The 13,744-nt window shown below is 40.0% G+C and overlaps 1 protein-coding gene across 1 annotated transcript; it reads right to left on the reverse strand.

Annotated features, from left to right (window-relative positions):
* Window positions 1-6,961: 6,961 nt before the first annotated feature.
* On the reverse strand, window positions 6,962-12,851 carry Poxn (Pox neuro). Its single transcript, XM_068291424.1, has 5 exons — window positions 12,839-12,851; window positions 11,886-12,026; window positions 11,739-11,818; window positions 7,912-8,164; window positions 6,962-7,863 (listed from the first exon to the last, which is right to left on the reverse strand). Exons 1-5 carry the CDS (start codon window positions 12,849-12,851, stop codon window positions 6,962-6,964), a joined length of 1,389 nt encoding a protein of 462 aa, XP_068147525.1.
* Window positions 12,852-13,744: the final 893 nt, after the last annotated feature.

Below are 13,744 nucleotides of genomic sequence, written 5' to 3' on the forward strand. Positions count from 1 at the left end.
GTTTGAAATCTTTAATTAATTAATTCTTTAACCATTTACTTTTTTTTTAATTTTGCCTTTATATTTATAGTACAAAGCAAAGCTAGTTTAATTTTATCTGTCAACTGCGACTTGTACAACTTTTTTAATGCCTGTATATACATATTTGGGAAATAAATATGATACACTTGTTTATAAAAAGCTCCTTGTCAAACCCCAATTGACTTTTAAATAAATTTTAGATTTTATATTAGTTAAGTTGTTTCATTACATTATCAAGTGTTAAACAAGTTACAGGTAAATAAAGATTATAAAATTAATAGAAAGATCATTTTTGGAAAAAACCCTTTTTAATAAACTTACGAACAATTTGCAACTACCAATACTTGCATATATAAAGAAGTAGGTATTTAACAAATTTAACTAAATCATTGTATTTCTCATAATGCCTTTTAACAATAAGTTAAATCTTTCCAAACTAGTATATCATCTATTGTTTTCTTGCTCCATTGTCTTTTGCTAACAAATATGAACTTTTAAATATATTTTTCAATGTATGTCGCTCTTTGCATACCTTTTCATCAAATCTGCTTATTAACCCCAATGAACAGATTGCAAATTGGTACATCAGTTTAAAGATGCAAGTGGAGGGCAATAAGTCTCTTTGATGCTTGCTTTAAATCTGCTTTACAATCTCGTAACTTTTATAACTATCTTATGAATTATGTTTTCCATAACTTGTAATCTGCATTAAGCCATTTCTTGCCGAGACAAAATATTTAAAACTAGAAGCTAAAACTAAAGCCAATAAAACTTACTTCCTAACTAGTCTCAAATATTTTGCCGCTTTAAAAATCAATTTAAAAATTTATGTATGTGGCTGGTTCCTAATTATAGACTATAGAAGTGCACAAGGACATTAGCAGACAAGAACAAGGAATAAGTACAAATGGAGCCTTCTTTGAGCCTTTGAGATAAATGAATTTATAGTTCCCATCACTTATTTATAGTTTCAGCTCCTTTCTACAGTTTCTTTCAGATTTTGAGTAACTTCACCTTTCATCAAAATCATTGACCCGATTCTTTGATCAAGGACAAGTAGAAACAAAACTCTCATACCGTTATCCTTTTTGTACTTGGCAAACCAATAAGTCGAGTATATGGGTCGGTAATTTAAGAACAAATCGAAGGAAGAACGAAAGGAGGAAAGGTGGACAAAAGAAAAAACAAAACGACAAGTGAAGGATGAGCACGTGCCCGGTCGTCGGTTGGTTCGTTCGTTCAGAAAAGTGAACATCATGATAACAGGCGCAAACAATTTGACAATTTAATGTGTGGCAACAATCAACCTGCAACCTCAAACGACGAAAACCGCCGCAGGTTTCGCTGACAACATTAGCCTCAGTCACACAACTACTTCGAATGGGCGCGAGGGAGCGAGTCTATAATTATAATTCCATTACCATTACCCAAGTAACTCATAAAAAGAACTCTGAAGGAAAGGTGCAGCGAAAAACTAAAGATCCTGCCAAAAGGACACTTGTCTTGCAGTTGAACTGAAGCATAATTGCCAAATGCGCGAGACGATGCGTTCGACTAATGATTGCCAGGATGATGGCCAGGATGTATTAATGCGGGTCGAAATAGAGAGACCGACAGAGCGACTGAGCGACCGAGCGAGCAGGTGAATCAGTTTTTAGTCTTTTTTCCCCCCAATGCGGAAGTATGCGCATTTTCGAAGGAACTTTGATGGAATGATGTCGAAATGTGCATGGACATAGTTTCCACCCCGTGCCGTTTGTTGAGTTCGTTCCGCCTTCCTTTCCACAAATTAGGAAATGAATGGCAGGCGGAGGGAGCAGCTGCCCACTGATGATTTAACCGCGATTTTTTACGATCGTTCGATCGAACCGGCCAAGGCACTCCGGGTGGGATCGGACAGGTCACTCTGCAGAATGATGTCATAACAAACAAAAGAGTCCAATTAACTAGCGAAGGAGTGATTGAAGTAGCTCTCTCTCTCTCTCTCGGTCTAGCTTGGGGCATTTCATTTGCATCCATCACCACAGGCGATGCAATGTGATGCCGTTGCCAAGATAGACTTGCCTCTAGCCCCCGCCCCTCTTACCGAAAAACGTGTCGTGTTTTGGCTCCTGTAAGTTGTTAACTCTTCGTTTTATGAGCCCCACAACCACGGCAAGGGAGAGATAGATGGTTGGATGAATGCCTGAATGGATGTATGGATTGATGACTTGATGGCTTGATGATGCTTAGCCACACAGGGTCATTCCCCTCTCTCTCTCGCTCTCTCTCACTCTTTCTGGTCAATTTCCGACACATTTTCGCACACAAAAGGTTCGATTTGGATTCATGTTTTTTGAGTGCTTGTTCACATCAGCCTTTGACTTTGAATCAATTTCCGCTCTCTCGAAATAATCAAAACAATAAAACCTAATTATGTAAATGTCGCACAGGTTTCATTTTAATTTTATTTTATTTATTTTTTTCCTCTTTTTGGGAGTGCTACTGTCCGACTGATCGAATTGCCACGATTGCTCAACATTTTCAACATTTTATTAGTTCACATTGAGAACATAACTGCTTCTGAATCCAGACTCTCCTTAGCCAAGTGAGAGACCCGGCCAGGCCAATTAACCCCCTTCCATTTCACCTTTTTTTTTTGTTTTTTGGTTCTGTTGGCTTTTACGGTGGAAAACGAACAAGAAACTGAAACAAAGAAATCAATCTCGTAATATGCCTTGACAAGTCAGAGACGGCAGGTTTAACCTTTTGGTCCGTCGGCGGTTGCATTTAAGTGCACCTTTTTTTTCGTTTATTTACAAAAACCATAAAAAATTGCCTCATCTTAACAAGACATTTGACTTCTGGAGAGAGAGTTTTACAGGCCATGACTTAGAAAGCGGAAGCGCTGCCTTTGCCTTTTGTGCCCCAATTAGATTTACCCCAGTCTCTTCAACTCACTCATCGTCGTGATGATGATCATCTTTAAGAGTGAGTACGTAACTCGGCTTAATTGAATGTCAAACCATCCACTTCTTCTTCTGCTCGAACAGCCCATCTCATACACAGAATGTCAAACATTTGGCTTGGCTAATCGCGTAAAACATAACACCATTACCGCCATAAAATAAATTTTCTGCCATAATATCTGTCGCAATGTGCCTTGAGTAAGGGCCGCAAACCCACACAAAAATGCCACCTTGATCATGGTTGTGGAGACAGTTAAAAGGACTTTCAAAAGGGGTTGAAACGATTAAAATATACAAATAATTATTAAGTTAAATGATCTGAATTGGTGAATATTTAATATTCAAGTTAAGTATTAAATGTCCAATGTGTGCTTTAAAAGGAAGATAGACGTCCAGTTCAAGATGGTAACCGGTTAATAATGTTAATAATGACAGGGAAGGTCTAATTTTTAAGATTTCAAAGGAACAAGCGATCTATTTATCTTTAATGAATAAGACTAACAAGGGGAACTTCTACAACATATCCAAAATTCATCCAAATCCTAGAGTTCTCTTTATAGGTATGAGCCCATGAGTTGATTTCTTAATAAGACCCAATTCCACTTGCTATTAACCAAAAATGTAAACAGAAATTCGAATTCACTTCAAATGTAGATGTTTGAGATCATTCTATTGACTTGAATTGACATAAAATCTTCTTGAGATACCAAATATATTACAAAAATAACAAAAATTACATTAATTTTTAGTTGAATCAATATAAAATATATGTATATCTATCTTTAGCACTTTGTTTCTTGGATAAGTTCTTCGAGGAAAGGCGTAACATAATGTGCTAAGATACTGAACAGAATACTTTTGAACTCACTATTTCAAAGACCTTAAATCTAAGAATAGGTTTTGATTTATGTGTTCGTAATGTATTCGTTTTGGCAAACTAAACATAGATTCAATATTTCTTATCTAAACATTGGAATTATTATTATGCTAAGTGAGTAAGTTTTATCCCAGATTCACCTAGAGCTCAGACTGAAAAATATGAAGAACTGTAATATTTATTTAGTCAATAACAACAACTAATGATTTCCGAAGATGAAGAGTGGAAATTTTCAGAGGGGAAACAGAAAATCTTTAAACCATTATCCCAGACAGAACTACGGAATGCTAAAGCATTGCTTCATCCAGGGGAAAAGCCACCTACGTAGGTCGGGGCTCCAACTCTATGGACTTAACGTTTATATGTAAAGAAGAGGTCGCTGAACTAATTCTTATTAGGTATCAAAACATTAACACATTTCAAATGAATATGAATGAATAAAAATGTCTAAGATTGAGTCGTAAATGTGTACCATTATATAATGCCAGAAACACGTTTGTTTAATTTTCATTCAGTATATTTATTAGATTTTCATGGAAAGTTTCACAGGTCTAGGGTCCAAATATCCATTTAGGTATAGAATGACCCTAATAAGAAGGACTCTAGAATAAGAAGGCTCTAGAAAAGAAATGTCCATATTGATCCTTTTTGTCCTACGTCTATGCATCTACATTGGAGACAACAACTTGTGCAACAACATTGACAACGTCGACGACATCTTGTGGCCGATTCCAATTCCGATGCCGAACAGGATTTTGATTTATGCCAAAAACGCAAAACGCAAGGCAAAAGGCAAAAAAGTCAGAAGTAAACGCAAACACAAAAAAAACCAAAAACACAAATCAAACGCAAACAGCGCGACGAAACATTGCAACAATCCATTCCAGAGCCTTTGGAGCCGGAGCTGCAACAGAGGAAAACCAACAAAAACAAACAAAAAACCGTCCAAACGAGCGCGAAATCCAAATGCTCAAGAGCGGTGCGAGAGCGTTTTTTGTTGTTATTGTTTTTGCCGTGATCATTGGCAACTGTCACCAAATGACCAGCAAAAACGCCCCAAACGAAACGATGCGATCGATCGGTTGGGATGGGATGGGATGTGGATCTGCTCATTGATATTTCGAGCGCGAGCGTATAAAAATATTCCTGTTGGCCATGTGGATGGCTGGATGGATGGCTGGATGGATGGATGGATGGATGGATGTGATGTGGCCTGAAAGTGTCGCCCCCAGGTTGGGAGCAGACAGTAGATTGAAGATCACCTCAAGACGTGGTCGTCATCGTCGTCGGATCGATCTCTTGTACAATGTTTCGTGCTTTTTGCAGACGGGAAGAGAGACTGACTGACAGTCATATGTATTCCTACCTCTTCGGCTGGGCTGGGGGCTGCATTCCGTTCCAAAAGCATCCTCAACGCCTTTTAGCATTGTTTATGAAGTGGAAGTGGGCAGAGGCATCGGATTCGGAATCGATATTTCGAATCATTGCAAGCTGCGGTACGGTTCGGTTCGCTCGTGATACAATTATGGCAGCTTTTTTGCTAATTTCGCCAACATTTCTTAAAAAAAAACCTCTTCTCCGTCTCGTCCTCCTCCTCCTCCTCTTGTTGTTTAGCTGCTAGAGTTTTTGCCCGTTTCGTCCATGGGATGAGCTGCATAATTTAAGTAGCGAAATTGTTGCGGCAATTATTTTTAGCTTCTTTACTTTTGTTACCCTGATTTATTGTTGGCATATTCAGAGTACCAGCAGCTGGGAAAACTGCAAGGAACTTCACACCACAAGCAGCCACAGAGAGAGTGAGAAGGGGAGGGGAGAGTGAGAAGGAAGATCGACACTACCTTACCTTACCTACTCCCCAATGGCACTTGACTGATTATGAATTCCGCTCACAATATTGCCACACCATGCCAATTCCAAGACTGCATTGCCCATTCTCGCCTCGCCTGCACAGTGGGTCACACATTGGCAAATGTTTTCAGATTTTTCGAACAACATTTTTAAAATTCTTTCTTTTAGGACAAAACTTGCTTCAAGTCCTGAAATCTTTAAGTGTTCCAAAGACGGCATCAAACAATCAAAATCGACCAATTCTTAAGTATAAGCTAGGCCCAAAAGCTTGTCTTTCCATAGATGAATCCAAAACAACTACTTTTGAAAGCCATTAAGAATACTAAGAATACTATCAGGAGCAGCTGAAGTAGATTCATTTCCTAAATTCAACTCAATCTTTACAACGGAAGCGGTTCCCTTAGAGGTCAAGATATCTTCCTTTAGCTTCTGAGTAGAAGGTCCTATTTTAAGGAGGCGCTGTCAGTCTCTTAGACCATAACCATTCAACTGACCTGAAAACATGCAGCAATGCTACCATGCAGATTCCTAGTAAGACTTCTCCCTTTCTAGTCCTATCCACTTGGAAAACCAGTCATAATGTCATCTTCTTGATCCAATCCTGCTTTAACTGTACTACTCTAGCACAAGCTATTTAAAAGTGTTTTTCCCGACTAACTTTAATAGACAGACTTGTGGAGACTTAATCCGCATCGCTTTAGAGAGCTTCCTCCAATCTTCACCTTTTGTTAGGCCACGCCCACATGAACTATGATTTAAAAAAATGCATTTTCTTTGAATTTGTATGAATATTGAAAACTTGTCAGCAAAACGAGCCACTGTGCAGTGGTTGCCATGAAGCGGAGTTGGATAATGTGTGGTGCGGAGGGGGCCGCCAAGGTGAAGTGAAGTGGAAGTGGAAGTTGCAGTGCGTTGCAGCCATTGTCACTCTGCGGGCGATCGATAGTTATGGTCGTGTCAGACATCCTGTAATTTTGCACTTGCATTGTTCGAAGCGATGCGATGCTACGCGATGTTGGCAACTTGTTGACACTTCATTGAAGCGCAAGTTAATTAAAGTGCCTGGCTAAAAAGAAGAAGAAGACCACCCGGTGTACCACAGAGAGAGAGAGAGAGAGAGAGATGGTTACTTGCAATTTTTCCATCTTTTCATATTTATTTAAATAATAATAATCTAAGGATTAACATTGATTGAATACTACATAGATATAGGATAGATTAGATATATATATACACAACTATTTAGTCAGAACACTGGGAAACACACTTAGTTAACCACCTCCACACTGCATTCATCACCCTCTTCCGCATCGTCGTGCTCTTTCAGATTTGTTTCTTGGGCGTCTTCTACAGCAATTTCCACTTCGACCTGTTCCTGCTGCTGCTCCTCGGAGCTATCGTTGCTGCCTCTACTTTCACACGAACTAGAGCTTGATATGCACTCCAGATTGTCGGGTTTGACCTCCAGCAAACTGACCTGGGACTCGCAACTTAAACGCAAACGTTTCTCGGGTTTCTTCAAAAGTTCCTCTATGGAGTAGGGATTACGTTTGCGACTGAGGGAGAGAGCGGCTGGTGAGGATTTACCAGAATCACAATCACTCAAAGCATCACCGGTGGCTCCCGGTGTGGTCAAGTCAATGGAGCTCTCCGATTTGGTGAAACCGCCTCCTCCAATGGCTCCAACGCCCAAGCCACCGCCAACTGTTGTGGTTGCTGCCACAGCGGCGGCGGCTGCTGCTGCTGCTGCCATATTGTGAGGCAAATAGCCACTGCCGTAGGACAGGAACTGGGAGCCAGAGGAAGGAGCCGTTGCTCCTCCTCCTCCGCTGGCCTGGGCTGCCTGAGCCTGCATATGGGCCTGGGTGTAGTAGAGTAACGAGGGATTCCATAACCAATGCTTATGCAGGGCCGAATAGCTGAGATCTAAGCCGCCCAATTGGCTGGACACGGCACTGGCCAAGCCATGAGGATGTGTGTGGGCATGTGGATGAGTCGCTGGCATCTTGGGAGCTGGCTTAATGGGCAACAAATCACCCATTAGTCCCGGCGGAGGAGGTCGACTAACACCCGGTGCAGTGGGTATCGTTGGCATTGAGTTGGTTTTCGTTGTCAAATTATTTCCATATAATTGTCCAGCCGCTGATGAAGCATAACCCGAAGCATCTCCTCTACCCTCGCCAACACCTCTGCCACTCGATGATCTTCCGTCAACGCCAACGCCGGCAGCGGCGGCGGCGGCTGCTGCTGCTGCGGCTGCCGCTGCTGCATTCTGTTGACTCGATGTCATCTCATCCGTCCAGAGACCACTGTTACGTAAGATGCGATTGATGGAACTGATTGAAGGCACCGAGCTGGGATCACAGACACGTTGCTGTTGCAGCTGCTCACGTATCTCCCAGGCAAACATGCCGCTGTTCTCCTCCTTTAGGCGTATAATCTTCTTCACCACTGTGGGCGTGGCCACTTGCTGCAACGACACAGAGACGAAGAGAGAGATGTTCGATTAAAAATTTATATTTACTCATGATTATTATGCAAATTATTCATCCAAATCGAATCTCAATAACATTTTTACTACCTCCTTCCTCATGTTGTCTAATATCCCATCCCATTCTCGTTATGCTCAAATTGATTGTCTCTGTGAGAATTGTCAAGTAACGGTTAACCCGCTCTAATGTACCAATAACTATTGGCGGTATTCCCTTTATTTTTTATTATTTGTATCGGTTATTAAACCATTCACAATCTCCAGTTTTGACATCACAATAAATCTTTTCGATCATAAACCACATGGAGAGTCCAAAGTAAACAATTATTAGTGAGAGAAATTGGCAACGGGTTCTCGGTCAAAGGAATTTAGAATAAAATCTCTGTAGACCGTTAGAGATTTCCGTTTGGAATATTCATATTTGTTAGTTGCTATTCTATTATTTAGCAACTGTCAAGGAAATTAACTAACTAATTTCATAATTGGCCATGTAGAAAGTGGAATCTCTTGAAGTCAGTCTTAACAAAAAGTTTGATGCTTTTTTTCACAACCATTTTCCATTTCCATTGCAAATAAACTTATCTTTTAAGTAGCTCATGAGTATATGTATATAAGCCATAAATAAACCTTTGATTCTATTCTATATTCTCTTTAAAGATTACACAATTTAAGGCTTGACTTTGGCATCCTTTTTCTCTATAAATTAATAAAAGCTAAAGTTATTTTATGCGAGCTATTAGTTAATATAAAATCAGGATCGCTTAAGTCCAACTGTATATTTTATTTACCGTAGAAGATGGCTCACTTGCTACTCCTTCCTCAAACACTATCAGGTTCATTACGATTCCTTTAACCACTTTTTGTAAAGTAATACTTCCTTTCTCTCCAATCTCTCCCTATAATATACTCCAACAAAGTCATTATAAATCTATCTCGTATTAGTTGAGAAATGAAAATTATTTGTAAAGTTTCTCAAGGAATGTTTTCCTTGACGTTTTTGCTGACTACTATTTAGGCAGTTGAAATACTTTTGAACTGATTTGTAGGAGCCCAAACGTTAACATTTCTTCAGAAGTATCTTTAGTCGAAATTTGGTTTAAAGCTTCATTAAAATAACTCGAACCTCTTTAAAGATTCTATAATATTTTCATGAATTCTCAATAGTCTAGACGAGACCTTACATCACACATGGACAGAAAGGACTCTCTACTAATGATTCACTTGGACTATAGGCGGTCTCCAAGGACCTCTCTTTGTAAAGAAAAGGAGCAGCAGGTTTCAAAATTAAATTCCCCATTAAAATCAAGCTCATTTTGGTGACAAATTTCAACTCCGAACACTGTTCAGTTGTGAAATATAAATTTCACCAACTTATGTTAACAACTTTACTTCACACTAGACCCAAAATGGCAATCTGTTTAACCTTGATTTGATCTAACCCTTCTGTGACACTTTGTGACCTTATTAATTGCCGTGAAATTCAATTGTGGCAACGCAAAAAGCTCGAACAATTGCTTTAAAATGTTGCACCCAAATGCAACACACGACATGCAATGCAACCAGACTCATGCCGGTACCCACGGCAGGCCACGCCCCTTTTTGTTGGCTGTCATGTTTCGAGATTTGCATCGAAGCAACATTTTTGGTTACATATTTCGTTTTTGCTTAGCTCGTCGTTGGGTTCGGTTATATGTTAATTTATTTTTAGGGCCAAGAAGGCGCCCTTCTTTTTCTCTCTCTTTCGCTCTCTCTCTGACGTGTGACGGGGCAATTCATTAAAAATTCATAAAATGCATAAATATGTTTGCCACCGAAAGGAAGGAAAGGCTGTGGGGGTTCTCTCCCTCCGCCCCCCTTTAGCACACTTATAACGCTGATCTTATCGATGAACTACACGCGCTCGCTTTTGTCATGACCGGACAGAAAAGAAAACAGGTAGGAAGGAAACCACAACAACTAAAGGTAATACTAAGGTAAGCTAAATAAGTACTCCAAATGTCCCGAACCCTTCCCGTTTGGGGTGAAACCTCTTTATTGACCCAGCGTAGGTGTTAAATGCGCGTTTTGTTTGAACGAGTGCAGGCAGTTATTGAAAATTTGTGTGGCGGGGGGTGTGGCTGCAACTACTGTTAATTAGACATTGGCGTCAAAAGCCGTCGGTAAATAAGGCACCTGAACCATTGTTGGTTACCCCTAAAACACAACGTATGGAACATTTACATGTACTCGTCTTCCTCCACCACATTGCCCGCTAGCTCAGCTCAAGGGGCTGCTACTAGCCATGAACCGGCGTGATTCGTTCCCTTATCATTTGTGTGGCCAACTATCATCATTGAGACTTTTATTATTGTCGTCATCATGGTTTATGTGCACTGAATGTGTAAGGTCAGAGGCGGATTTGCTGGTTTTCCCCCTAGACACTGCATTCATATATTTGTGGGTAATACTGTTGAGTATTTATTGATTCAAAACTTCCATTATACTTGTTTAGAGATCTTAGCAATACTCACAACCAAATGAATTCTTTATAGTAATCCTTTTCTTGTTTTTAACGAAATTGTGGATTTTTAAAATATTCAGAATTTATCTTAAAATTTTAAATGATTTCTTTAAATCTGTTTCAGGTTTAGTTGAACTTTAAATTATATATTTTTGTCCCCAAACTCATTTGTTTTACTAAATCAGCAAATTTATCAGGTCACTATGTCACTTTGGGTAAAAAGTCAAATTTCAAATACTTAAGAGAGTGTTCTTTAAATCTTCCTTAAAACTATTTGCCTGATTAGTAGAGACTAAGACTAAGACATAATAAGTTCCTTTAGCCATTTCTTGATGTGACTTATAACTACAAAATGTCTTGCCAACAGCAACTTATGACAATTCCACAAGAGACTAACTAGATTGTTAAGATCTTATTCAAAACCCAACAAAGTTTTATCTAATTTTGTTGAAAAACACCTCAATTGAGGACAAATTCAATTCACTTTCTTTGCTGTTCGAGAAAATGTATACCTTACAGATCAGAAAGTATTAAAAATCGATGTCGGATTGAAATATTTTGTCATTAAGGGCCCCCTCTTCTGTGTGCTTAAGATAAGTCCGCTACTGCCTAACCATGGCCAGCCGTGAAGGTAGCTAAACTCCTCTTCTATACGGTAGCTGGCGGTAGCCTAGTCTGTGCCCTGATTGAGCGTGCGAACTGAACAGGTGACCCAGTGGAGCGAGCGAAAGCGTGCTGCTGCTTTTGGCAGCAAATGAGATTGATTTGTTGCGCTCCAACTGACTTTGGGCTCTGGCCCTAACGCCTACGCCCACGAGACCCTCAATCAGCCATAAAAGTTGTCGTTGTCACCGTCACCGGAGACCATTCTAAACAACATGTAAACTAGCTGACTGAGCTTATCTCTTTCTATCTCTATGTGTCTTCTGTATTTGTGATACTTTATGGATTTACTGCTCTGCGTTTGATTTTTATATAATCGTTTGTTGATTTCATGCCCACATGAACACATAACCACATGTGGTTTCCCGCCCACCCATTCGTTTCACTTACCTTGGTCTTGCTACCGCCTATAGAGCCAGGACGTATGGAGCCAGTCTCATAGAAGCGTGTTAGAATTTTCGAAACGCAGCCTAATTGAAAAGTTTTCATTATTAGTTTTTTCCCTTCTTAAGAAGTTAGTCTTTAAAGGCAACTCACCATGCGAGACCAAAAGCTGGCGGGATATATCACAGGGTCGGACACCGCAGAGGGCAAGATCAACTATGCGACGACGTACACAATCCGGCAAAGGACGTCCATTAACAAAGACGCCACCCAATTGATTGACACCGGCTTGACCTGCAATCAGAGATTACAAACAGAGGGGAGAGTCAAAATAAATCAGATTATAAATATATATATCAAAACCCTAGTCCTTAAGTTGATTCCTAAACTACTGGCAAACCCGATTTCCCTTTATTGACAATCCTATTCTATTCAATGTCTAACCATAAAGGTTATGAAGGAACTAAAGTCCATTTGTCAACCAGAAAAAGTGGGTAAATAAACCCTTAAGTTGTCATTCTGGATTAACCCAGTTCGTCTCTAGGAAAGAGTTTTCTAAATTGTTCCCCCTAGTGTAAACTTTCTCACTAAAAACATTATTTAATTGTCGGCAAGCAGACAGAGTATAATTGGAGCCCATAAAGTCGAGTGTTAGTTCCTACGTTTTAACAATCGGAATAAGGCGAAAAGATTTACTAACTCGAGAATATTTTGTCAAGTGCTCGAGCATGTTGACTTGGCTAATCTTGAACCCGTGCCAGAGCATCATCATCATACGCTCATAAACTTGGCCTGCCTCTCAGATGGGGCTTTTTTTTCGTTCTCGTTTTTGGAGTAATAACCGTGCCCAACTCAACGCTTTTTGTTTTATTTTTTTTTTTTTTTTTTTTTTTTTTTGGGTTGAAGCATTTTGCAATTAATGAAGTGCGAATTTTATGATGGCTGCCATGTCGGTTGCTCCATTTGAATGTATTTTGGGTTTTGGTTTTGTTTTCTCCTCGGTGTATTTTTGGCGCCCCCCGCTCAATGAAGTGATCTTTGTCTTGAGGCTTATCTTACAATCAGTCGGTATGTTCATTAGGCCAGTTGGTTTAGGGCTAACTCACCTGTATGTGGCATGTTGAAATCGAAGCCACCGACAAAAATGCTTTTTGGTCAACAATTCAATCCAAAGTATTTCTTCTTTTATTTTTGTTTTTGTTTAATAGTTAATCGTTGAATTTTAATCAAATTTCAAGCAAGAACGCCATAAAATGAACTTCAAATCGAGCTCTGTCTCCCTCTCCTGCGATGGATAGCTGGATGGATGGATGGATGCTGCTTCTGATGGATGGCTGGCTGGCTGGCTGACTGGCTGGCGGATGATGACGCTGACGATGGTTTTGATTTTACGGCTTCCACGAAATCGCCGGCCAGGCCTGGGCCAGAACAGTGAAAAACTAGTAAGGAAAATACATAAAACTTAATTATTTTATAAAACTACCAAGATACTCGACTCGAAGTCGACTTGTTCCCTCCTCGACTCCCATGTATGTGTATATATTTTTAATGTGCAGTGGTTTATGTGCTCAATGGCCATGTCCAAAATAATACTACTCTTGACGACGCCACAGTATCTCAAATTAGCTGCTTATCGGCCACATTCTAAGCGCAGCGTGAACTGGTGGCCCATTATCCATTGCATGTTACCAGAGTTAGGCAGGGCAGGTAGTCAAAAGGAGGCAAGGGAAGTTATGGTGCGGGGTGCGGTGGGCTAAAAAAGGATATGCAAATGCTTTTTTTTTTTTGGCTTGGCCGACAATTAAAATGAATTTTGGCCAATTGCTCATTTCGTAACAATAATATGCAAATGCCCCAACTTGGACGGTTTCCGTTTCCTGTCATTAGAATGAATGCGGGCGCACACACACAGGATTCTGGCCTGTCGCCAGCCTGTCAGAAGGCATGAAAACTCCGCTAAACCTTGGACTAAAACCGTATAAATCAAAAGTGTAACTACCCAGCCCCCCGAT

This window comes from Drosophila tropicalis, unplaced genomic scaffold (genome assembly GCF_018151085.1).
Source record: "Drosophila tropicalis isolate 14030-0801.00 unplaced genomic scaffold, ASM1815108v1 contig_593, whole genome shotgun sequence".
Taxonomy (NCBI): domain Eukaryota; kingdom Metazoa; phylum Arthropoda; class Insecta; order Diptera; family Drosophilidae; genus Drosophila; species Drosophila tropicalis.